At 38.6% G+C, this 26,684-nt stretch overlaps 1 protein-coding gene across 1 annotated transcript in view; it reads left to right on the top strand.

Moving 5' to 3' along the window:
- Positions 1–26,684, top strand: part of LOC134529271 (uncharacterized) — a 218,129-nt gene that overhangs the window by 110,564 nt on the left and 80,881 nt on the right. The window contains exon 5 of the mRNA XM_063363167.1: positions 21,136–21,275. Coding sequence (XP_063219237.1) covers positions 21,136–21,275 — 140 coding nt within the window. The remainder of the gene's footprint in view (positions 1–21,135; positions 21,276–26,684) is intronic.

The raw sequence follows: 26,684 nt of genomic DNA, 5'->3' as shown, positions 1-26,684 counted from the left end.
AAGTGGTAATAACATGAATAAGCACTTTAATTTTTGAAAAATTAAAATGTAAATATCTAGACAGTAATACGTTTTTCACTGCCGGTATGAAAGGTATGCAATGTGAGTTGGTCATGCCCGTGCGGACAAGCCAACCAGCTGACTGACAATTGTTACGTATTGTCATACAAAGTATTCGATGGTAGGCTTATAAAGATAATTGGTGTGACATATATCATTGAGTGTTATTCTAAGCATTTATATTACTTAAAGAATATTTCCTCACACATTTTGGAACACATTAAGTAAATTAGCCTTGCTATTTATGGATGAATATGCAATTTAAAAAAACACGAACATTTTTAGGAATGCATCAGTCGTGCTAAGTGAAGGATTGGTGTACTATAAAATGAAAATTGATACCATCTCTGTTTTTTAATAATCATGTCCAACAAATCTGAGTTTACAGTTTTGAAATATGAGTATTTAAAGTCTTAACCAAACCAACAACACATATAAAAAAAATCCCGTAACCCTGACTTTCATAATCACAACACTGGCCCGCTTTACCCACAGATTTTAGAACACTGTAAAAGACTTAATTGGTAAGACATGACAACCAGAAAAACCTTAATTCATTTTAATCGCAGCTATTCAAAAAACAATACCCATCTTTGTAGTAAATATAGCAAATACTTTGAAACAACAATAAGTCCTTTTAACAACACATCACAGAGGTTTGTCATATTATATTTTTCTTTTACACATGCAGTATATTTTTACATAACTTCTCACTTCGCATTAAATATTCAAACACTTGAAAATTACAAAAAAATTAAACTTTTGCCCAAGTGCATTTTTTCAAATACCAAAATGTAAACTATATTCTTTGGCAATATACTAAATACACAAATTAATTTTAATTTCAAAATGTAACTTTACAATTTGTTTCAATAAATTTTCTGAACAATATTGAGTTTTTATTTCAGTTTATATAACCAAGATATTTAACTTTGCTTTCATATACACCTTATAGACATTATTCAAGATAATAGAAAAACTGTAGTATCAAAACGGTTTTCACATATTTAACTCTATTTATAATGTTCCTTAACCTTATCCACTGATTGATAAATATATATATATATATATATATATATATATATATATATATATATGTGTGAAGATATGATAAAACTACATTGTTTGGTAGTCAAAACAACAGTAATATCCTATGTAACACCTAAAAACTCTCATTTACTACTTAATTACTAACTCCTGCACTACTTGTTCTACAGGATTGGCCACTGGGTGGTGCACAGCTGTGTATCCTAACTCAATTCCTAAAATTTCAGATAAAGTTTTCCAGAGTTCTCTATGGAATTGTGGTCCGTTATCCCAAATTATTTTTATAGGCATCCCTACTTCCTTAACATGCACATCCATAATTTTTTTCAGTAACTATTTGTAATGTTGCACTCTTGATTGGATACAACTCAACAAATTTAGTGAAAATATCTAACACAACAAATATATATTCTACTCCACCCCTTCCGTGAGGTAATGGGCCACACATTCTACTTCTAAATGCTTTGATGCCATCACATGTTGCATCACGACCTGACAATTTATGTTCATTTCTTTAGTCTGTGCACACAATAAACAATCCCCAACACCTTTTGCAATAGTTCTATACATCTTTGTACATATTGCACAGTTTTTGTAATACCAAAGTGTAGTAAACTTATAATTTCCTCTTGAAAATTACATGGGATACATTATATCCATTTAAGAATGGCATCACATTTTGAAACAAAAATCCATTTTGAATTAGAAATTTTTCTAATAATTTCTCTGCAATCATCTGATTCCAATTCCTGCATTACCTTTTTTCAGCCTAGCACCTCTGTTTACCACAACAATTAATTTCTCAAAAAATTCCTTTTATGTCATTTTCTATTTATTTGATTTGTTTACACAAGCTCCTGACTTGAAATTCCTTTATTTGTGTAGCTTGGTGTCTGCCACCCCCTAGATAAAGCATCTGCTACTAACTGGTTTTTCCCTGGTACATGTACAATGTCTAAATTGTATTCTTGCAAAGCCAAAATCCATCTTTTAATTCTACCATGTTATAACATACAAGAATTCATGTGGCATAAGACCTTACGATCAGTTAAAACTTTTGTTTCCCTGCTATAAATATATGTTTGAAATTTAGCACAAGCAAATAAAATACTCAAAAATTCCTTATCATTGGTCTTGTAGTTAATTTCTGCTGTGTTCAGAGCTCTACTTGCAAAACTAATAGGAACCTGCTCAGCTTCATTTATTTGGAAAAGCCTCAGATGCATCACAAGATATGAAAAATTTATCATCTAATTTAGGTTGTTGTAGTAGAACTTCTTTTTCTAACTCCTGTTTTAACTTTTCAACTGCTTGTTCCTGTTCAGGTCCCCAATCCCAACATTGGCCCTTCTGTAACAAACATTGAACCTTAAAGGAACACAAATGTTGCTAAAATTCTGAATATATTTTCAAAGGATTGAAAATTCTATCATTCTTTCCAGTTGTTTTATATTGGTGGGTTATCGGTATTCCATTACTGCCTTAACTTCTCTGGATAAATATGAAAATTCCTTTTGCATGAATAATGTTACTCAAAAAAGTAATTTCCTCTTTAAAAAATTCAGATTTCTGTAAATTCGCAGTCATACCTCCTTCTTGTTATTTCTTTAACACTAACTGAACAGTTTGACAATGTCCCTGAAACATTTTAGTTGCAATCTTAATATCAGCTACATAAATGGTTGCGAAATCAAATACTTAAGGTTCCAGTACCTTTTCAAGCCCTTGTATGAAATGGCTAACAAATCACATTTAACCCAGAAGGCATTCTTTTGAAACAATATGTTTTACCTCAATAGGGAAAAGCAGTGCAAGGTCTGGATTCAACAGCTAAAGGATTTTGCGAAGAAGTAGCTACTAGATCAGTTTAAAAAAAATATGCACAGCATTCAAATTTTTGTAAATACTCATTCATAGGTTCTGGTGATTCCTGGCCAAGCAAAATTATCTGATTTATTTTTCTTGCATCTAAACATAGCTTTACCCTCGACCTCCCCCCCCCCCCCCCCGCAATTTTTTCTTAACTACTATACTATTCGATTAAAATATTCTGAACTATGTCTTTCAATTATGTCTATGTCAATCATATTTTGGATGTCATTTTCAACAGCTGGTCTCAAATTGTAAGCTACTGGATAAGGTTTCTGCACAAAATGTTTGTGTTCTTTTAAATTTTGTTTGTATTCATACTTCTTATTTAATCCGGGAAAATTAGAAAAGCCATTGTATTTTTTTCTGTAAAATTTGTCACAACTCCGCTTCTTGTTCAGTAGTACCACTATTTAGAAAAATTGGTTTAACTTTTATCTCAGTGTTAACTAAAAAATTACACTCTAGTTCTAATTCCATTTAAAATTTGTTTCCCATTATTATTTAATATCTGCAAATGTTTACGGTTTTCCCGTAATTTGTACGGAAAATAATCTACATTACAGTTGTACGGAAATTCTGAATATCTTACGCTTTTCAAGCTTACAATTTAAATTGGTCTTTTTTTCCCCCTGTAGTGGAAATGTTTTTAATGTTTGCATTTAGTTTTTGTTACAATGTGGCAGCTCATCTTTACGTATTCGGACATATTTTGTTACGTAAACAAGAAAATGTGAAAAATATTGATCGGAACTAAATCGAGCTAACCACCTGTACAATTCGCCCCCCTTTTTTTTTTCTCTCCGTTATATAACCTAAAGGGAAAATTATCCATATGACTTCTAGCTCCATGAAGGAAATGGCGGCATGTTTTGTTAGGTTGTATTTTTCTGTTCATCTTTGGAAGTTTAAAGCTTGTGTCTTCATAACGTTTAACGAATGCTGAAAAGCAGTATGGACATGTGTTTAGGTTGGCATGTCCAGAACTCTTTCCGTTTATCAAAGTAAAAAAAAAGGCCCAAACTGCATTTTGCAGTGTGAGCTGTTGTGATTTAAATGTTTCTCATGATGGGAAGAACAATGTTTCTAATAACGTTAAGTGTTTGAAACACATCAGTAATGTGAAATCTGTGGAGAAAAAAAATTAGCTGTTTTTTTTTCAATGGGCTGTACTAGTATCACAGATGTGATTCAAGTAGAATGCTATTTCACAAGTTTTTTTAATAGACCCTACTTAACCGTTCGTTTATTGAAAATGTTCCTGACTTCAGACAGAGCAAAAAAGTATAGTTGCATGCACACAAAAACTGCTGCTATATTAAAAAAAATGGCATCGTAACCTATAACGGCAATTTCTCAGAAACCAGTTGGAGTTTAGAAATGCTGTTTGCAGGGTAAATAGAGGAACGTCTTTAGTTTTAAATAGATATTTGAAAAATATAGACTCCATGTTCATTTATTTGGTTGAACTTGTGTACATGCATGTGATGTTTTTTTAAAAAAATTACTAATAGTAATCTAAATCAATGGATCATATCTCTTTGTAAGTTCACCCATATTTGAATCAATCAGGTTCCAGTTTTCTTTGGTTTTGTTTTTTTAATAAGTACTTTAATTAGTTCTTTAGGTATTAAGTATATTTTTTACAGGCATGCATCCATTAACCTATTGATGTATTTAGGTTGTTTGCTTTCCTTTTGACATTTATGGTTTACACAAAAATTGAGTGTTTTTTCAAATCTTACTGATGGTGTTCTTGCCAAGTTGGCAGGTATATTATTTGGAGGTAAAACGACTGTGTTTTCTTATCTGTTTCAACAGTAATTATGTATTGTTTTGAGTAATCAGTATTGGCCTCATGTCCTTGTAGCCAATCGGCTCCTAAATCTACATTCACACTAAGTTCTTTTACTACTAGGAACAGAATCCACATTGCTGCCTCTCCTAACTTAACTTCCAAAATGACTTGTTTTTGTTACATTTTTGTTTTTTGACCCCAGTGACCCCTACAGTAGTAACATTGAAACTGGTAGCACTGCTAATGATTTTGTTATTCTACTTTCCAGCGAATTAAAAAATTCCTCTGATATTCCAGTACATCACTACCTGAATCGACTAACATGTTCACAATTTTGTTGATACCAACAACTTCCCCTTGGATATAAGGGCACGACCCAGTTTTTCGCAGAAATTTTTTTTACGATTCTTCAAATTTTTGAAAACGATCCTCCCTGTAATGTGTAATTAGGCTTTGTTAATTCAGGTAAATATTATTATTTTTACAATTGCTTCTCAACACTTGATAATGTTGCAATGCCTCAGGAACCTTTACTGGGAAGTTTACATTTCCTATCATTTTCCTGCCTGCCGTGTACCCTTTCATTTCCTTGTCTATCCTTCGCTGTCGTTCCTGCCTCTCAGGGACTCTACCCTCACCTGGGAATTCCGGTTGGGGATCTCCTTGCCCATCTCGGGTGGTCTCCCATTTCCTGGCCCCTCTTGACACAGTTGCTGTTGGTGCTAGTTCTGCTGCTGATCGTGTGGTGACTGAAACCTTTCCCTAAGTGGTCCTAGTCATTCGTGGTGGCGTCGACCGGGGCTACGCCCTCCCTAAGCCCGATGTGCCTCACGCCGTCGCCATCCCTCTCCTCCCACCACCACCCTCTATTTAAAACCTCCCGCCCCGTGTGCAGGTGTGTGTGTGTGCGTGTGAGGCGCCAACAAGAGGCGGGAGTAAAGTCTGTGCCACGACCCCTTTTATTTTATTATTCAATTTTTAGGTTTACCTAACTGTCTTTTCTTTAAATAATATTCCCTAAGTGTTTATGTTTTAAGTGCTAGTTGTAAGGACGGCGCAGCGCCCCACGCGGCAGGCAATGGAACTACCTGCAACTAGTTTGAACCATAATCATAATTAAAATAATCAATACTCAACTTAAATAATTAAGGAAACTTTGTTATAATTTTATTATAGAATTTTTAGTGTATTTGTTTTAGTTAAAATAGGCATTAATAAATAACAGGAGAGGCTAACGGTAAATTCAGCACTTTTCCGGCCGCCATGCTGCCCTGGCCTCTTCAGTCGCTTCCGTTCGTCACCCGGGGTAGGATGCTTGGTGAGCACCACGCAACTTCATATTTTTCTTAATCAACTGATCTTGTAACATCCGCCGGACTTTTTATCATTCTTAAACCTTTTTTGTATTTGCGAGGCCTACTCTGGGTGGCCGACTCGTTTTAATAAATATTTAAGTTCAATTCGAACATTTAATCACGAACCGCGTCCTAAACTAACGAGGCCAGGCCACGAGGTGACCTGGTCAGCCTGTAAACTTATTCTCTCCCGCCGTTGGCATTATTAACAGTTTCATAGTGTATGCAGGTGTAGCGCAATTGGAGACGTGTTGTAACGTTGCTGAAATAAAAGGAGTACGTCGAACGTGTGATTTTTAGTCGAGTGACCACGTGTCCCTGCTCCTGAACCTCGAGGCGTGTGGGATGCCTTAAGAGCCCACTGTAACGATATCGCGTGCTAAGGGAACCGAGCCTAGCCCTACACGGGTCACGTCACGCCCTGAAGAGAGTCTCCGCCGGGTCCACGTGCCCACATCATGTGGTGGCGCCCACTCCGACATTTAATTTGTTCGTTCCCTTACCTCCCTAGTACGACAGTGGTATTCTGTTTCTCTGGCCCTCAGCCCCTTTTCTCTCTCATCCCTTTGATCTAATGTTTTTAGCAAATTGACAACCTTATCAATACTTTTCGCTCTTGTTCCCAAAATATTATGTTGAACATGTCTACTAAAATGATGGACATTGTGAGGAATATATCTTTTATCAGGAATGGGGTTATTTATATATTTTGACTGTAAATATAACCTCTGTACATAGTTGGCCATAGGACCGTCTGTCTGTATTTACCTGAAAAGAAATACTGAAAAAAACCATCTGTTACATAGATACCCCAATATTTCTGTAAAAATGCATTTTTTTGCATCTTCAAAAGTTTTCCATTCATATTCAGATTCTTTCTGTAGAGCCCATTGGAATGCTGGCCCATAAAATTTTGTGACAAAGAGCTGAACATGTTGTTCATCTGAACCTTTCAGGTATCCAAATACTCTCTCGCATTTAGTGATGATTGAATGGGTGTGGTCTTCCTGTCATCCCCAAAAATTTAGGTACTGTTGTTTCAAAATTATTCTCATCTACAGTTAACACAGAACTTTTAATATTTGCATCCCCTCTAATCTTGCACAAATTTTCCTCAACTTTTTTCAAACATTCTCGACCCACATCAACTCTGGAATTTTCTAACTGGTTACCTATTTTCAAATATTCTGCCAGCACCCTTTCAACATTAACTTCAAAATTCTCTTGAACTTCCTGGATTCTTTTTACATTAATGTAATTACTTGTGGCATTTTCATTTACTTTTACATGCAGCTCAGTAATATCACCTTGATTGTTAGTGAACACTTTTCTTTACGGGATTACATTGTTCTACAAAGTCTGTAATTTTCTTACTGTGTTCCTGAACTGTTTTACTCGTTAGTGTGAATTTTTTTTACCTTTGGCTATTTCCTTTTCAGATATCTCTAACCTAACCTGTACATCTTTACTTATGTTTCGCATTGATCTACCCTCAGTATACATGTGGAAATTCGTTCATTTAGCTCATTCCTAAGACTCAACTTGCTCTCTATTATATTAACTCTTGCCTTACTGTGCTATTTGCTATGTTAGTTCTTATTTAGTCTCATCTAACTTCTGTGTGTTTTGTTCCATTTTGCGAGTGAGGTTATGTGGACCTTATGTTAATTCCTGTGTGACCTGCCTAATTTCTTTCTGGCCCTGGGCCATGTCCTTTTGACTCTGTTCAATTTTCTTTATCATTTCCATTAATTTCCATAATATTGTACCTGATCCTCCCATAACCACAACTTGTGGGTTTACTGGAGGATGTTCTGGATTATCGGAATTTTCCAGAAAACCCAGAAAAACCTCACCTCCATTGCTGTTTGAACGACTCATTTGAAATTACCTTGTAAAGATTTACAAACAGTGCCAATTTAAACAGAATTTCCAAACACCGAAAACCTAGCCTCACTTATAAAAATACAAAAAAAAATCCTGTTATTAACATTTCAGACCAAAAAATTTTTGTCCTTAAACTTGCTGTTTTCCAGCGTACATCCCACGATGCCCCATTATGTTGTGATCCCTGAAGTTCGTGAAGTTCGAAAGTTCCGCGATGTCCCTTGATATTAATGTCCCATAGCCACTGGATCTCGTTACCGACATCTTCTGTTTATGTTTCTTGCCGATGATACAGCTCGTAATAAATAATCCCGTTGATCACTACAATTCCTGTTCACATTTAAAGAATACACACCATCATTCACAAAGATTGAGACTAGAACTGTTATTCATGATACTTCTGATCTTGATGATTTTTCTTCATAGAGCATGTAACAATTCATGCCAACACGTCGGACGCCATATATTATAACTCAGATCGGCCCGGCTTAAAGACGATCTGACTTGCAACATTCACAAAGCACTTTAAAAATAATAAATAATTTGAACGTTTGTCGAAAATGTTTGTTGATGTTTTAAATTTCAAGGTAGAATACAAATTTAATTTGGCCATTTTTATTTAAGAAAATGTTAAATAGAACTTCTGCGTAGATTTTTTTTTTTTAAATCTTGCATGAAAACAAAACAAAGTCGGTCATTACACGATGTTTACAACAGGCCCACACAGTTTTCCATAACAACACAAACTAAATTTTTCCTGCTCGAAAACGTGAATGTTTATTAATTTTGATAATGCCAAAACATTATGAATACTCACACACAAATTACATCAAGGTGTCCTTGGGATGTCGGCTAAAATCACTGTAGACCAATGGTGGGCTGAATGCAGACGACTAAGGTCACTGAAATTCTAATTTTGCATGTCCAAAATAAAAGGTTGATTACCGGCACAGCCTGGACCATAGCTGTGAAGTTCGTCACTTAATACATATTTTAATTGGCTTGAGCCACTGCCGAATGCAACTTATTCAGATGACATACAACAAAGAACTGGCGAGATGACACCACTGCCTCCAGCCACGCAGGGAGGATGGAGCCATGTGACCTCACTGCCCAATCACAACACAGCTTTCACAACTCCACCAATCATAACACATTTCACTACAGAAAAACTTCCAGAAGGTTACTGTCTCTCTCTATAGTCAAATCATAAACACTGTTGGAAATGCACGAGCTAAACTTTCCATCATTAGAATACATACAGAAATTTACAGAAAGCTTCAGCAGCTGAAAAAACTTGTGCCGTCGAGTCGCGCACTTGTCTCTTGTTCTTTATTTCTCCCAAGACAATACCAAATGTTCTAGAATCATTATGAAACCTTCTGAATACCTCCACCTGTAAAATATAGTCATTAAAACAAAAGAGAATGTAAATAACATACTGAAAAAATGCATTTACACAAATAATAACTTAGTAAAAAAAAATGAGAATCGGTAAAATTATAGTTAAACAGCTTTTCTAAATTAAACATCTTAACACAAATTATTTATAATAATATTAATAATAAAATACAAGCATAAATACTAGTTCACTATATACTTGAAACTATATAATAAGCTGATACATTCTGAAAGATGAAACAGAATATTTATTCCTGTAACAAATTATCATAACAGCTGAGGAGGGCAGCATCTGGCAACGTTATAAACTTAACTAATTAATTTAAAATTTTATATTTCCACTAATATTCTACTTTCAACTAAATATTTTCAAAGAAGCTAATTTTAATACTGTTTTAATAAAACAGCCATTAGATTGTCTTGCAAAATCTAAAATTACTACAACCACCACCTCCTCTTCCTCCTCCTCCTCCTCCTCCTCCTCCTCCTCCTCCTCCTCCTCCTCCTCCTCCTCCTCCTCCTCCTCCTCCTCTTCATCACCCTCTGCATCCTCCTCATCCTCATCATCCTCCTCTTCATCACCCTCTGCATCCTCCTCCTCATCATCATCCTCCTCATCCTCATCATCATTATCATCCTCCTCCTCCTCCTCCTCATCATCATCATCATCATCATCATCATCATCCTCCTCCTCCTCCTCCTCCTCCTCCTCCTCCTCCTCCTCCTCCTCCTCCTCCTCCTCCTCCTCATCATCATCATCATCATCATCATCATCATCATCATCATCATCATCATCATCATCCTCATCATCCTCTCTCCTGCCTCCCCCCCTCCCCGTTTCCCTAGTACTTGACTTAATGTTAGTGGGTCATCTGGCTTGGAAATCTGTGGCTGGGAAAAAGTCGCTCACTGGGGGGTTTACACTGAGGCTAGCATGAACAGGCTATACTGGAGAAAGTGGTGGGATTGTTAAAAGAAATACTCTGCAGTCAGCCAAGGATGAAGAAGATGGTGTAATGATTCAAGGGGTAAAATGTAACTCAATAAAACTTATCACTCATTCATTAATTATATTGGTAAAGCATTACTTGGCTTAATTAACGAAAATGTTTAACTAAGATGATGTACGTTTGTTCACACACTACAGGTTGCTTCTGGAGGGATACACCTTAATCTAAAGGTTATAATTTCTTATAAATAACTTAACCCTAAAGTTTATAAAAGTATCATTTATTATTAAATCAACGAAATTCCAGTTTTTTTTCCATTACCTTTCAGACTATAAATTTTAGAGTACCTAATTTAACAAATAAAACTACACTTATTAGAGAGAAAGTGTGTCACCCACTTATTTACCAATTTCTTAGTACTTACAATTAAATTATCACCTAAATAAAAGGCAAAATTAAAATTTATCTTAAATTCCTCCTTGTGAGGCAAGTTTATTTTACTTTTTCCATGATACTCGAATCAAAGTCGACTGAAAAATCACCACACTTACAGTTAACTTACAGTTACACCTAAAAATTACAGTTTCATCTGGATTTGTACCCCTGATTTCTAAATCTGTACCTCGAGGACCACGCCCATCTGACAACTTTAACTTTAGACTTTTAATTGCCACTTTAATGTCCCAAGCCCCGACTCAACACCATAAGGGCAGAGCCCTAAGAGTGTGGAGTGAGCCCCATGCAATGGCAAACATCTGCTTAAAAACTATCCTCCAAACCCTTAGGAAACTACAGATAATCCCGAAACTGAATATTATTAGCAGAACAAGCCATGTGTATAACTAATGACACATGCATAGTGATGTTATATGTATAAATATATCCAAATTAAAAATAATTGCAATTAAAAGTAATGTAAATTTATATTTCCGTGATAAAATTGTTTTTTGTAAAATTCAGTTTTGTAAATGATTGATACAGGTTATTCATCTTATTCATCTTAGGAAGTTACCAGTGTACACAAACGTGTATGTGATGAAACTAAGATTTTCCATTTTTAATTACTCAGAACGTTATTCCAGGACTTAATACTAGGGCGCCAGAGGTCATCAAGAATTAACAACAAAATAACAAAAAAAAAACTTATTTTATTGTTTTAATCATAATGAGAAACCTCGAGTCATGGAAATAATAAACAAATATTAAATAAAGTCTATGGGATGTCGTAGATAACCTGACTCTTGAATAAAATACAAAATAAATAAAGTTCCTGAAATTGTTCACTGAGTAAAAGTTTTGGGGTTTTGCTCCGGCTTGCTCGAGCATGAAACGCCTAACCAAAAGACTTCTGGACTTGTGTACATATAGTTTGTGCCAATGTGAGTAAATTTGCTGTTAATCGCCGAAAGTCAATGTTCTACTAATTTTATTATAATCCAAAGTTTATATAATTATAGTTCGCGTATGTTGACGGTAAAATTTACGCCAATTTTAATATATAGCGATGATGCAGACCATACCTTAACTATAGATGCTTAATGTCGTTTGTAAAATACTTCATCGCTCACGTGAATTGAATGCGATTATTCTGCATTCAATTACAGGGCGTCAATTAACATTGCCCAGTATTTTGACGTAATTTCCAGATCAATAACGCCGAAATTAGCATCCCCACGAACGAAATATTCCCAGAGGGAATACACTACCACACGCACTAAATGGCGTCATTTTCCACTCTCTTTTTTCTCTCTTGCCGAAATTAAATTGTTAATTGAAAAGGGCCAATCACGGCCGCGACACGTTAGCGTCCTTTTTAATGAAGCCAATGAAATGTCAATATCAATCAAGCATAGGCTCGTTAAAGCTGTTCCGAACACCGCGCGATTATTTATTTTAGCAGTTGTCATGACGACGCAGCACGAGCTGCGCGCGCCGCCATGCGTGAAATAAAACAAAACACTGCCGAAAGTATTGGGAAGCGATATTAACCTCGAACGTAAAACAATAACAAACAGTTTCAGTTAGTCTGATAATACCGTAGTATTACACCAGTGGAAAAATCTTTCTTACTAGCCACTAAAACAATTACTGACAAACCTTTTATTAAAAACAGTATTTGAGTATACAAACCAGACATTTGTCTCATAATAGTGTTACAATTTTAATAAATGTGGGGGAAATTTACTGGGATAGTCTAATTACGTTTTTATTACACAGTTTTATTTATTACAAATATTTACAGTAATAATAAATAATATTACTCATAAATGCCTAATATTCAATTCCTCGCAATTAGAAATGTTTTTTCCCCAAGTCACTCAGTGTCTCACGTTCTTACACACCACATTCCTCACTGGGCTGCACTCCTCGCACAACTCTCGCTGCAGCACTCCTCGTGGAACTCCATCACAGGACTCTTGTCCCCAAACTTCATCGCCAAGCTCTCGCCGCACTCCGTCGCCACTGTCGCACTTCTCTTCGCTTGGGATCCGCTCAGAACTCGGCTGAGAACCCCGTGGAGAATCCCTCTGAGAACTCCGCTGAAAACTCATTTGGGACTCTGCTGGGAACTGCCGCAAAGGCTGGCATCGCGGGTTAAATAGTGTGTGGCGCCCTTTCCAGAACTGACGAGCACAGTTGGAGCCAGTCTCGTCATCCTACGCCGACCTGACACCCAAAGTGTTGAAAAAAGCAGCGTCCATTCGCTGCGGCGGCCCACAAAATTCCCCAGGCTGCCCAGCGACAGATAATGCCGCCAAGGCAGGACAATATTTGTGAAGTGTAAGGGCGGGGGGGTTTAGCGACGACCCTTGTAATCCATCCGGGCACGTGTGGCATGTCTTACATCAATGGATGGTGCGTGACGTCAGTGGCCGTACAGGGCCGCCAGCCAGCTCCAAACCTGGCATCGTCGTCTGGTCTCTCGCGGTCATAACAATAGTTTCAAACTTTATTTTGAATTTATTTATTTATTTTTTCCATAGACCTCTAGTTATTTTGAAGAGCATATAGTTAAGTATTTATGACCACAAACATAAAAGCATTCTCAAAATAAATACAAACTTAACTCACGTTGCTAAGAGATAACAGCAGAAAAAACGACACTGCCATTCTATAAGTATGCAGCTATTGCTTTTGTTTTAAACCCCCACATATAAGCAATTGACTTACCTGCTATGTGTCACAATGTGTTTCATCACCATGTAAAATACTGAAGAACTCTAAAAACTTGAAGCCGACTTGACTACAACTGACAAAGACAAGAGCAGGGAGGGGGTTTTTACATTAAAACCCAACGACAGTGGGAAGCTGGTGCTTTAGCAAAATATATAAAGTTTTAGAAAATTACAATTTTATTCACAATAAAATGCCTCTAGAGCGAAAATGGAACATGACATAAATAATTACAGTTTATAGCAGTTTATAATTATCATTGGGGCAAATGCTCATGCGCTCCCGCGGGACGCGAAATAAATACAATCATTCACACAATTAAAGCAAAGTAAGCAAGAGTAAAGCGGACATGGTGGCGAAGCCCTGTAAGTAGCAGAACAAGTAATATGGGCCGGTAGGCGAAAAAACTGAAGGCAGAATCAAGAAAGAACTTAAAATGCGGCTTTACAAGAAGTGTCCAATGCCATCGTGGCATGCCCATATACAACCACAGAAATGTTACAAAATGCTACAGGCAGTACTCGGCGTGAGCAAGGTAAACCCAAAACAAATGACCTGAAGGGTCCAAACATTGGTGGCAATTACATTAGATTACATTACATTACATGGCAGCAATAAAAAATGAAGGCGCGGCCACAACGCGCAAGCAAGAATAATACTTAAATACTTAAATACAGACGTTAAGTTTCACAGCCGAGTACATACTGGAATGCAGAGCCACCGCCGCAGTGACAGCCTTTGAGTCCAGAGACCGAACGACTGCAAAGATTACGCTAGGGGCCGGGCAATATATAGGCCGGGAAACCACTCAACAGAGAGCGCTGGTGATGCGGCGGGGAAGAGAGGATGAGGGGGGGTATGAAGGGGAGGTTGGAGAGGGAGGGGAAAGGTGGTGGGGGGAGGGGAAAGGAGGGGAAGGAATTCTGTACAGTGCCGAAAAATGGAGCAACTGCTTCAACCCCCCTCCCTAAAGTGTCCCTGCCCTGAGAGCCAGAAGATCCACACAATGAAGAAAGTTCATAACGTTGAAATCGGAGACAGGTAACAGCATCGAACAGCAAGCTTCTGGATCGCCGCGGCGATCAACAAGATGGCTTTGAACGTAGTCAGACGCTACGCAGGTCGAAGGACGCTGAAGAACAGGTCTTCAGAGCAGTGGTAGACGACAGCCAGCGGCTGATACGGAGGAAGAAGTCCAGAGATGAAGTCGGTGATCAGCCCAGAACAAGGGCTCGGAGCAGGGCGGCCCCGCGAGTCGCAACCACCCAGGCATGGGAGGGGACTTCAGCAGGGAGCACCAAGTCGCAGTGCCTTAGCAGGCTGACGAAGGGGTCAGCTACGATGTCCAAGACCCGCCAAGCAAGGGGTAGGGGCAGCCATGGACTCACGGCAATGCGAGAGGCACTCAGCCGGAGTCAACACGGTCACTCTCCAAGACCCAGAAGCGGCGAAACAGCATCGAGCCTCCACGCAAGCAGAAAGCCGCCAGGCAAGCTCATGGTAGCACGATGGGCACTCATAGGCAGGTACCACCAGTAGGGAGGAGGCAACGAACGGAAGGCCCCCACAGAGACGTCTCTCGGCGAGGTGAAGCTGAAGAATGCTGCCGGATTTCGGGCACAGCAAGCAAGGGTAACAGGGAAAAGGGATGGCGCACCAAGCTAAAAAAAAGAAAAGGAGCCTCAACACCGCGCACAAACCCAACAAAACACAAGCTTCAAACACAAGTTTCAAACACAAGTTCCTAGGAACACAAACACTTAACAACAGGCCAATAGGCTAATCTCATATGAAAGGTACAATACTGTAAAAAGCCTTACAACAAACCCATAAAAATCTATTTAACGAAAGGTTTCACCTGGGTTACGTGAGCCTTTCGGAATTTAACTTGCGCCTACAGCACCTTAACGAAAGGGTGTTGACACCCAATAACTTGTCGACACAATAAGGTCCCTCATAAGGAGGAAGTAATTTCACATTTAACTGATCAGCTAACTTAGGCAATTTAAACGCCCTGCATAGGACTAAATACCCAATCTTAAAACCATGAGGAGCTCTAGCTTTATTATAATTGTCAGAAATGACCTTACGGGCCTTATGAATATTACAGGAAACCGTGTCGAGTACACGTTCCAATGCCTGGCCGTCCAGGCTGGTGTCGAGGGACGGCAAGCCCCACTGGTTCAGTAAAGGAACAGTAAGCTCACGGCCTAGGAATGGGATCGAGGGTGGAAAACCAGTAGCAGAATGAAGAGCAGAATTGAGTCCGACATTGATATACTCAATGTCTAAATCCCAAAGAGTCTGATCAGACAGGTAGAAAGAAATCAGGATGCTTTTGAGAACCTTATTTTGCCGCTCCACCATGTTGCCCTGTGGAAAATAAGCGGAACTATAGATAGGCTTAACGGCCCATTCAAAAAGAAAATTCTTATGGATAGTAGACTGAAAATACGGGGCATTGTCAGAAACAATCATACTTGGAGGACCAAACAACTTGAAAACCTGTTCCTTAAGCACCTTAACGATAGTAGCAGCCTTCATGTTTCTAAGAGGTAATAAAATGACAAATTTGGTAAAAATATCCAAAACAACAAGCAAACATACATTACCCTTCTTAGAACGTGTAAGAGGACCAAAAATATCAATATGTAAGACATGCCAGGGGGCTACAGGAGGATCAGCAGCATAAAGACCCACCTTAGAATTATGAGGCGGCTTAGAAATCTGGCAATCGATACAAGATCGAACAAACCTCCGAACATCAGCATGAAGCTCGGGCCAAAACAGGTGCGCTGAAATTCTGCGAAAAGTTTTATCTATTCCTAGATGACTACCTAAGAGAGATGCATGAAAATAGGTTAACACTATAGGCCTCAAGACAGCTGGAACAACAGCCTTTCGGGCTCTGCCAGAAGTTCCTATAAAATACAACTTACCACTCTCCTCAACATAGGGAACAGCCTTCTTATCATGAATATCTCTAAGTACCTGCTGGGAGGGGATCCTGAGTCTGACATTCCTTGATATTAAAGTAGGATTCAGTAAAAAATTTAAAAGCAGTAATAAATTTAGTAGCATCAGATGAGCGGGGTTCCAAAGGCTCAAATTCATTGGTGCAAAACATGCGCGAAACAGAGTCAGCAATAACATTTTCTTTACCTGGAATATGATGAATTACAAACTGAAATCATGATAACCTCAAAATCCAACGACCCAGCTTACCCAGCTGATGAGGATGATTAAAGAGCCAACTAAGGGCTCGGTTATCGGTAAATAAGTCAAACTCCCGAGCATCGAGATAACTTTCGAATTTTTCTAGGCCGAATAGGCAAGCCAAAGCCTCCTTCTCGTAGACACCTAATCGTTGCTCAGACTCCGATAGCAAGCGACTGGCATAGGCAATGGGCCTAATCCGGCCTTCCTCTAGGTGTCCTAGGACGGCTCCAAGCGCAATGTGCGAGGCATCAACCTGAACGGAAAACCGTTTACTAAAATCGGGTAGAATGAGAACTGGGGGTAAAGCCATACAAGCTACAAGACTTCAGCGCCTGAAAAGATTTCTCTTCAGGGCCCCACTCAAAAACTGAATCCTTCTTACGTAAAACATTTTAGGGCGCAGATAAGGAGGCAAAATTATTAATGAACCTGGAGAAATAACCTAGCATACCCAAAAAACGCTGGACTCCCTTTAAATTTACAGGCCTAGGAAACTGGATGATATGGGCAATCTTGTCAGGATCCATAAGAAGGGTACCCTGTGAAATAACATAACCCAAGAATTTAACAGACGTTTTTCCTAATGTAACCTTCTTGGGGTTAACAGTGAGATTAGCCCCTCGTAAACGAGAAAGGACTTCAGTCAGGTGCATAATGTGATCCTCAAAGGTGTTGCTATAAACAATGTCGTCATCGATATAATTAAACACATAATCATACTTGACATCAGATAGAACATGATCGAGGATCCGGCTCATAGCCTGACTGCCAAAACTAACACCCATAGGCACACGATTAAATTCAAAATGGCCAAAAGGAGTTGAAAATGCGATATATTTGCGGCAACTAGGATCTAAAAGGCACTGGTGAAAACTTTGATTTAAGTCAATAACTGAAAAATATCTGGCCTTACCTAGATGTTGAAGGGCACACTCAACAGTAGGGAGCGGATAAACATTGTCCTTAGCAATTATAATGGTTCAAAGGAATGTAGTTATGTACCATACGCCAGCTCGCACCGTCTTTTTTACGCACTAAAAAAGTGGGAGTGCAAAAATAAGATGTAGAAGGAGAAATTACACCAGCGGCTAAGAGCTTATCCACGATGTCACGCATGGCCTGAAGTTTAGGGGGAGAAACCTTGAGATATTTAGTGCGGACGGGAACTTCATCCTTTAAGTAGAAATTATAGGGCAAAATAGAGGTGATGACATCAGAAAAAGCATGAACTAGGTCGGCAATAGCGTGCCCCTGAGCAATGCTATCGCCATCGCGACACTCAAAAATAACGGAATTACTAGGCTGCGATCTTAAGGGAATTTTCACAGAAGGGGCAAAGTCAAAACCGAGCTCATGCTGGTCCACATCCAGGACACAGCGTGTCTTGCTCAAAAAATCTAAACCCAAAATAAAATTAGGTGAAAGACCAGGAACAACAATAAACTTCCAATTCCAGGAAAAATGCTTATACTTGAAATGAATAACCAAAAACTTATTTGCACGAAGGCACTCGCCATTCGCCACACAAATATTAATCTGATTTTCAGAAAATACACGAAAAGCAAACTTACGAAATGTTTCAATTAAAGTCTGAAGAAATGTCTCACTAATAGCCTAGCACGTAGCACCGGTATCAACTATGGCCAAAAATAAACGTTCGTGAATACGCACGGGCAAAAAATTCAAAAAAACAGAGCTAGAGGCTTTTCTATAGAAGCGACAGAAACTATTTCTTTTCCGTCTTGTCAATGGCCGTTTCCCGGACAATTACTTCGGTAATGACCCAATCCCTTACAAGAAATACATCTACGAGCATTAACATCAATGCGTGGCTGATCACAGTTCTCAGTCACATGTCCAAACACACAACAATTTGCGCAACGAGCGCGAGTGTATGTTGGAACATCCTGTAATTGCTGTGCAGAACTGACAACAGCGCCCCCAGTCAAACGCCCACGCCACTGCGTAGACTCAAGAGGCGGGGCGGACTGACGGCCACCGGGAGGAATTACACTAGCCGTGTCGCCCGCGGGGAAGCGCGGACGCGAGCTGCTGTCGAACCTACGTGGTGGCGAACGCCGTGCACGTGAGCTGTCATGAAAGCGTGGTTAAAAAGAAGAATGCTGAAGACTTATCTCCATACGTGCGTAAAACACTAGAGTTAGCATCATGTGCATCACTGCCACGAAAGTCTGAGGTAACCTCTAAGCTGTGAAATCCCCTGTCACGAACACGCGACACGGACGCAAACCTGGGAGGAGGCGAGAACTCAGCCTTGTATTTAGACACTGCTAATAACCGGGCCTCTACCTCACTACCTCAAGCACGCAAGGCATCAAAGGTGGTAGGTGGAGCTAGCATACCACAGTGGGTAAGCACATGAGGTGCAAAGTTGCCTAAAATAAGCTGTACTAACTCAGGCTCAGCTATGCCAATCTCCAAAACATCGGCATAGGTGACAACCTCATCAATGTAATGTCATTAGGACGCTGAAACCTGAAAATCAAATCGCGCTTACATGCGTCCATGACACGCGGCGGACACACAGCACGAAGTACATTCATCTTAAATGTATGGAAATCTACCTTCTGTACAATAGCCTCTGTTAACCTAGACACATACACGACAGTACAGTTACTAAGCAGAGCCTTCATAAAGGTGCAAGCTGACACCAGATTCAATTTAGCGAGGCGCTCAGCCTGTAAAAAAAATCTAAAATAGGCCTGGGCTCACTACCACTCAACACAGGAAGGGATTTAAGAACAGAGAATAACAATTTTTGGGAAAAGGAATTATCAGAAGCCGGACTTACTTCCAGTGTGGCCTGCGCCAACGAAACACCAGACGAAACGTCACTGACCTCACGTATGAACTGAACGAGCCGGGCGTGCATGTCGGCCTGGGTATCGCTCGCCGCGGCAGGAAGCTGGTTCTCCTCGAGATAATGAATCAGTCGTCGCAATGAAGCCGGTAAATCCAACTGACTCCTGAGCCGCTCATGGTCATGAAAAATACAAATAAAAGCCACAGCAAAACCACTGCCGAAGCAGAGTAGCGCAGAAGTTGAAGCCGACTTGACTACAACTGACAAAGACAAGAGCAGGGAGGGGGTTTTTACATTAAAACCCAACGACAGTGGGAAGCTGGTGCTTTAGCAAAAAATATAAAGCTTTAGAAAATTACAATTTTATTCATAATAAAATGCCTCTAGAGCGAAAATGGAACATGGAAAATTACAGTTTATAGCAGTTTATAATTATCATTGGGGCAAATGCTCAGCGCTCCCGCGGGACGCGAAATAAATACAATCATTCACACAATTAAAACAAAGTAAGCAAGAGTAAAGCGGACATGGTGGCGAAGCGCTGTAAGTAGCAGAACATGTAATATGGGCCGGTAGGCGAAAAAACTGAAGGCAGAATCAAGAAAGAACTTATAATGCATCTTGACAAGAAGTGTCCAATGCCATCGTGGCATGCCCATATACAACCGCAGAAATGTTACAAAATGCTACAGGCAGTACTCGGCGTGAGCAAGGCAAACTCAAAACAAATGACCTGAAGGGTCCAAATATTGGTGGCAATTACATTAGATTACATTACATTACATGGCAGCAATAAATAAATGAAGGCGCGGCCACAACGCGCAAGCAAGAATAATACTTAAATACTTAAATACAGACGTTAAGTTTCACAGCCGAGTACATACCGGAACGCAGAGCCACCGCCGCAGTGACAGCCTTTGAGTCCAGAGACCGAACGACTGCAAAGATTACGCTAGGGGCCGGGCAATATATAGGCCAGGAAACCACTCGACAGAGAGCGCTGGTGAGGCAGCGGGAAAGAGAGGATGAGGGGGGGTATGAAGGGGAGGTTGGAGAGGGAGGGGAAAGGAGGAGATGGGAGGGGAAAGGAGGAGATTGGAGGGGAAAGAAGTATTGGGGAGGGGAAAGGAGGGGAAGGAATGCTGTACAGTGCCGAAAAATGGAGCAACTGCTTCAAACTGGTAAAACATACATTAATGTTCATACACTCCAATACTATGTGCATTCATACTAGCCAAAGCATTAATGATAAAAAGTTATATCTGTGATCTAAAATACTCCTGAATGCTAAATCATAAAATTTAATTCTTAATTTGTAAAATTTTAAATGCTGCAATTTCCCAGCTCTAGTAATATGAGTACATGAAACATTTTCACTACTCTCTAAAAAATTTTTTTTCAAATGGTGGACACAGTTTCTCACTTTATATTTAAATCTGTATTATACTGGACCATGTTATAATATGACTCGGTCACTTTATTTATCAGATGTTTAAATATTTAAGTGCATAATGTAGAACTTTCTGATTAATATAAAATTTATTTTTTCAGACAATGCCGTGGGGTCCCTTATCTGTGGTAAAGATGGAAACACCTCAGGAGTCTAATGATGGCCCAATACTTTGGATCCGTCCTGGGGAACAACTTGTTCCCACAGCTGAAACAAGGAAATCTGCAACCAGCAGGCGAAGGTATAAATTATTTTAACATTATGTCATGTGTCATGTACCTATCACTGACATTTATGTATTTATATATTTTGTTTCTGGGCTGTATTTGCAAGTCCAATAATACTTATTCATGTTTATATTTTTTTTTTTCAGTTAATTCAATTTATTTCTTAGTCCTGGTAGTTTATCTCTTCCAATTTTTTTTATTTACTTCAGTTAAAATATTTTTGCTGATTTCATTTTTCAATATGTTTTTATGTAAATGTACTGTGTTCTCATTAACCCATTCAAGGCTACACCTAAAAAGCTAATACAACAGTGTTAATGCCTGTTATTTCTGTATTTTAAATGTAAAAAATCAGTAATTTTACAACTTTGTCATCACAATGTCATAGTTTATTTGCAACATGACTTGTTTTTACAAAGATAAGCAAATATGATTTCCGCTTCAGTGTTGTTCTATTTCCACATTATATTATCTTTAAACTGTTTGCATAGTTAAGCTTTCTTATTAATGTAGACCCGCACCATAGTAAAGTTGGGGCGACTGAAATGTTGCCCCTTGGAAGGGCAGCCCTTCAGGATTTTTCTGGCAATGGTTTGTTTGTACAGCGACTGGAAGGGCAGCCCATCCAATTTCTGAAAACATGTTTCTTTAAGTGTTTAAATAATCCTGAAAACTTGCCCCTTGGAAGGGCAGCCCATCAGGATTTTTCTGACAGTAGTGTTTTTGAAAGGTTGTCTGAATTGTTGGCCCTTGAATGGGCAGCCCTTCAGGATTTTTCTGAAAGTGGTTAGTTTGTAAAACGACTGGAAGGGCAGCCCTTCCAGTATTATAAAATGTGTCTATTTTCGTAATTTATAATCCTAAATAGTTGCCCCTTGGAAAAGCAGCCCTTCAGGATTTTTCTGACAGTGGTGTTTTTGAAAGGTTGTCTGAATTGTTGCCCCTTGGAAGGGCAGCCCTTCAGGATTTTTCTGACAGTGGTGTTTTTGAAAGGTCTGAATTGTTGCCCCTTGGAAGGGCAGCCCTTCAGTATTTTTCTGACAGTAGGGTTTTTGAAAGGTTGTCTGAATTGTTGCCCCTTGGATGGGCAGCCCTTCAGGATTTTTCTGACAGTGGTTAGTTTGTGAAGTGACCTAACCTAACCTAACCTAACCTAACCTAACCTAACCTAACCTAACCTAACCTAACCTAACCTAACCTAAACTAACCACTGTCAGAAAAATCCTGAAGGGCTGCCCATCCAAGGGGCAACAATTCAGACAACCTTTCAAAAACACTACTGTCAGAAATATCCTGATGGGCTGCCCTTCCAAGGGGCAACAATTCAGGATTTTAAAACAGGGTGACGATTGGTCGGGAAATTCGGGAAAACCTGGAATTACCCAGGAATATTTTGCCTCTGGAAAAATACTGGAAATACCCAGGAATTTATTCACCCCTCGGGAGATTTGCTATTCTTCCATACTGTAATTATCGTCTAACGTTAAAGTTGTTGATTATGTACATCTGCAATTAATATCGATATTGAATATATATATTAAATAGCAATGGATTGTGTAATAAATATTTATTTTTAGAATAAGAGACGACATGGGAGAGTCAGCATCCACAGACGAAAGCGTGATCAGCAATCCTGACGCCATTCATGTTTACGTGTGTGACTGTGACGCTCAGAGAAACGTTTTCAGAACCTGACGCCAGAGCGCAGCAGAATTAAGATTGTTTACCGTGCGTAATTCCAATTTTCTTAAAAAAAAAAAAAAAAAAAAAAAAAAAAAAAAAAAAAAAAAAAAAAAAAAAAAAAGTTTAATATTTTATTCATTGGATAATTTATGGATTCAGTTTATTAAATTTTCATACGGTATATCTTTGAACTAATTGTTTGGTTTTATAACAGCTAATACTTTTTTAGGTGTAAACTTTTATCTTGTCAATAGTTGGCAACACTTTATCTAATGCACCAATATCATTGTATCTGCAATGTGCATTTGCACGGAAAGTAACGTAATTCGGCATTTTGTTAGGATATGTTTACGTAGGCAGGCTTGGAAGTAAATTTATATTTTAAGTATAATTTAGTATTACAAAGAACGCATAGACTTAGTATAGAAAATGAGTTAAATATTCTGGAAAAATGAAAATAAATTTCTGGAAAACCTGGAAATACCCAGGAATTTTATTAGTAGTCACCCTGTAAAATTACGAAAATAGACACATTTTAAGATACTGGAAGGGCTGCCCTTCCAGTCGCTTTACAAACTAACCACTGTCAGAAAAATCCTGAAGGGCTGCCCATTCAAGGGGCAACAATTCAGCTCCCCCGTAAAGTTTTACAAAATAAATTTGTATATCTTTTACTTACACAGGTAATTATTGTATACCTCTTACTGCTTTACTTCCTTTATCACAGTTGTGGATTGGGATTTAAAATTACAATAATTTAATCTATACAAATCTTTACATTCACGTACCATACTTAATAATTTCATTACTTATTCAGTTCTTGGACATACTTGGTGGAAATCTATTTGCGAAGTTTACAAAATTATCCAATTATGATCACTAGAGGAAAGAAGTGAAAGAATCTTAATGGTTTATAAAGGTGTGGGTGACTAACCTAACATGCCCTCTTTTTCAGCCGAATTTTATTGCAGGTCATTTAATGGTGCTTGTTCCATAGACCACATGAACTCATGAGTTCTTGTATTGTTGTAGAGAGTAGACGTGATTCCCTTGTACATATACAGGTTGTTCTGTAATTGCTGGCCATTAACCACTTAACATTCCATTAACATTTTCAAAAGCTGTTCCGAAAAAATCATTTTTTTATTACAAAATAGAAAAGTACTTTAGAAATGTAACGAAAAACAGTTGGCCTTTTTTTTTGTAAATTTGTTTGTTTATGAAATATGAAGGACGATAATTTTACCACAGTTTTATCCCGAGTTAACTCAGGCAGTCATTATGTCGGCGTAAATATGTTTTTTCTTGCAGCGGAAATGCAAATTATATAATATTTTGTCATATTTTGTTAATCAATTTTAATTTCGAGTAATTAATTACGTTTTCATTAAGTTATAACATTATTTGTAGGATAAAATCCTTACAAAATGGTGATGCAAAAAGGTTTAACACAATATACACTAATGAGGAGTAATAAAATTTATATGTATTCTTAAATTACATATGCCTGTAATAAATGGCCAAAATATTAAATAAAACAATACAATTAATAATATTTATGAAACAAAGTTTACATAAGTACACATATGTCACACAGTCTGGAAAAAAACCCTATAAAAATGTTCCAAATGTATAATACTTTCTATAATACAAAAATAAAGTACATGTATAGAGTTTTATATAATACACATTATATTTTATGCATACCCTAGCTACAGAAAGCCACAAATAAATGTTATATTTTAAAATATTTTTGCTATTAATGGATACACTTTATTATGAAAACGATAAAAAACAATAAAAACAAATCTAATAAAAATTACCTAAATGCAAAACTGTCTAAAGCGAAATGTAAATTCTTACCCACATGTTATTATTTATAGCATTCTATATATTTGATGTAGTGTGGTACACTCTAAAACAAGGAGTAACGCACAGAGGCACATTACAGTCTGGGCAGAAATATCTTGTTTCCCTTCGAATTCTTTTGCCCTTTCCATCACGCACTCTACTGCACATTCCACATTGCCGTGTTGGATTAGACTTTTTCTCTGTTGGAGGTAATGTTTCAGGAAAATGGCACCCTGTTAGCCTCATTGGTGGAGGTGTTTTCCCAGGATGACCATGTTTGGCTGCGTATTCAGGATGGTGGCATTTCTCCATGGTTAGTTTCACTAGCTCCATCCGATACTGCAGCGCTGACTTACTTCCTCCAGATTTCCTGTACAATACAAATGAATTCCACAGTGAAATATCTAGGTGCTTGTCGAGGAAGGCAGACTTCAATATCTCGAAGTTGGTGGTACTGCCCGATGTCAGCGCGACCTACTGAGGTGTGGCTGAACTGAGTAGAGATCGACTCGCGCGGGTCAGCTGGTAGCAGCATGTAGCTTATGGAGAGGACTGACCCAGCGCTCTGGTGGCCTAGGGAGGAACTACAGTACTGGTTACTGCGGGAGACGCCAGAGGGCAGGCGTTCCACTGCGTTAAAACTCCCAGGGGAAGTGATTCTCAAAACTACCGCTAGATGGCATAAGTATGTACTTCATGAGGGGGGAGTGTTAAAACTGCGGTGCCAGTGGGAAAGCTGGTCTACAGGACCCGGAGGCGTCACTATACTTTGGCGAAGATGATTCGCGATCATGCCGAGGAGTGATGGCGTCAGGCGAGGTCTAGGAACTGGCCTGTGCTAAGAGCTTCCAAATCATAGCAGTTCTCGTCACGGATTGGGGACAAATTACAGGAGACGTCCATGTGCCAAGGCAGGAATAATGGGATTGCCCTGCTGGGTTATTGAATAGTAGGCACAATCATATCTAGAGCTGGGAAAACTTGGGGAGACAAGTCTGACAAAGGTTGGATGGGATTGTACAGGAGGAGGAACAACTTTAAGTTCATGCAGCAGAGGAATGATTGGAGACATTATTTATGTTGAAAAAAAAATTCAAATTTAAAATTTTGCCAAACAATACTATTTGGCGGCACACCACCAAATGGTACGTGATACACCTTGTATTTTTTTTTATTTTTTTTTTTCCTTTCATGCATCTTTTGGCTTCTTTTCTTTTCTTTCCCGTCAGGAATCACTACGCTTGGTGTTTGTCTTTGCGTAGTGTGGGTCCAACTGTAACACCCCCCCCTCCCCCCCTTCCCTTCCTTCTCAGGGATCTCATCTTCATTTTGAGACCGGCGATCCTACGCGTCCAATGATGCAGGAGCTCTCACAGCATAAATCGGACAGCCCCTCATCTTGGTGATGCCTGCCAGCATGGTCGGCCTTCACTACGCAGTTTTTCCATCATAAATTTCACAGTGGCAAGGAGACAATTTTATAAAAAAACTAGGGAAAATAAGTAATAGGACATTCTATAAGCACCTATGTATTTGAGAAAGTTAATATTATAAAAATAAAGACTTATGTCACTGCGGCTGCCTAGCAGCTTTATTAATTATATTGATACCAGCTTTTTGTAAATTTCGCTTTGTAACTCCTGTGTGTAATGTCAAATTTCATTTTATCGCCAAGTCATGGCGATCATTCTGTTCAAGATAATTTAAACTCGTATAATGTGCTTGCTGTTAAACTGCTGCAAGAAAAAGAAAGAATAATAACAATAATATAATAAACCAGGGATCAAATCTAAACATTTGGTTGTGGTTACTTACATAATTACTTCTCCCAGTGGGTTACCTCTAAAGAAGTTTATTCCTGTACTGTATTTTCTTTTAAAACAGCATAA

Source organism: Bacillus rossius, chromosome 2, assembly GCF_032445375.1.
Source record: "Bacillus rossius redtenbacheri isolate Brsri chromosome 2, Brsri_v3, whole genome shotgun sequence".
NCBI classification, from domain to species: Eukaryota; Metazoa; Arthropoda; class Insecta; order Phasmatodea; family Bacillidae; genus Bacillus; species Bacillus rossius.
This window is presented reverse-complemented; position numbering and strand designations above follow the sequence as displayed.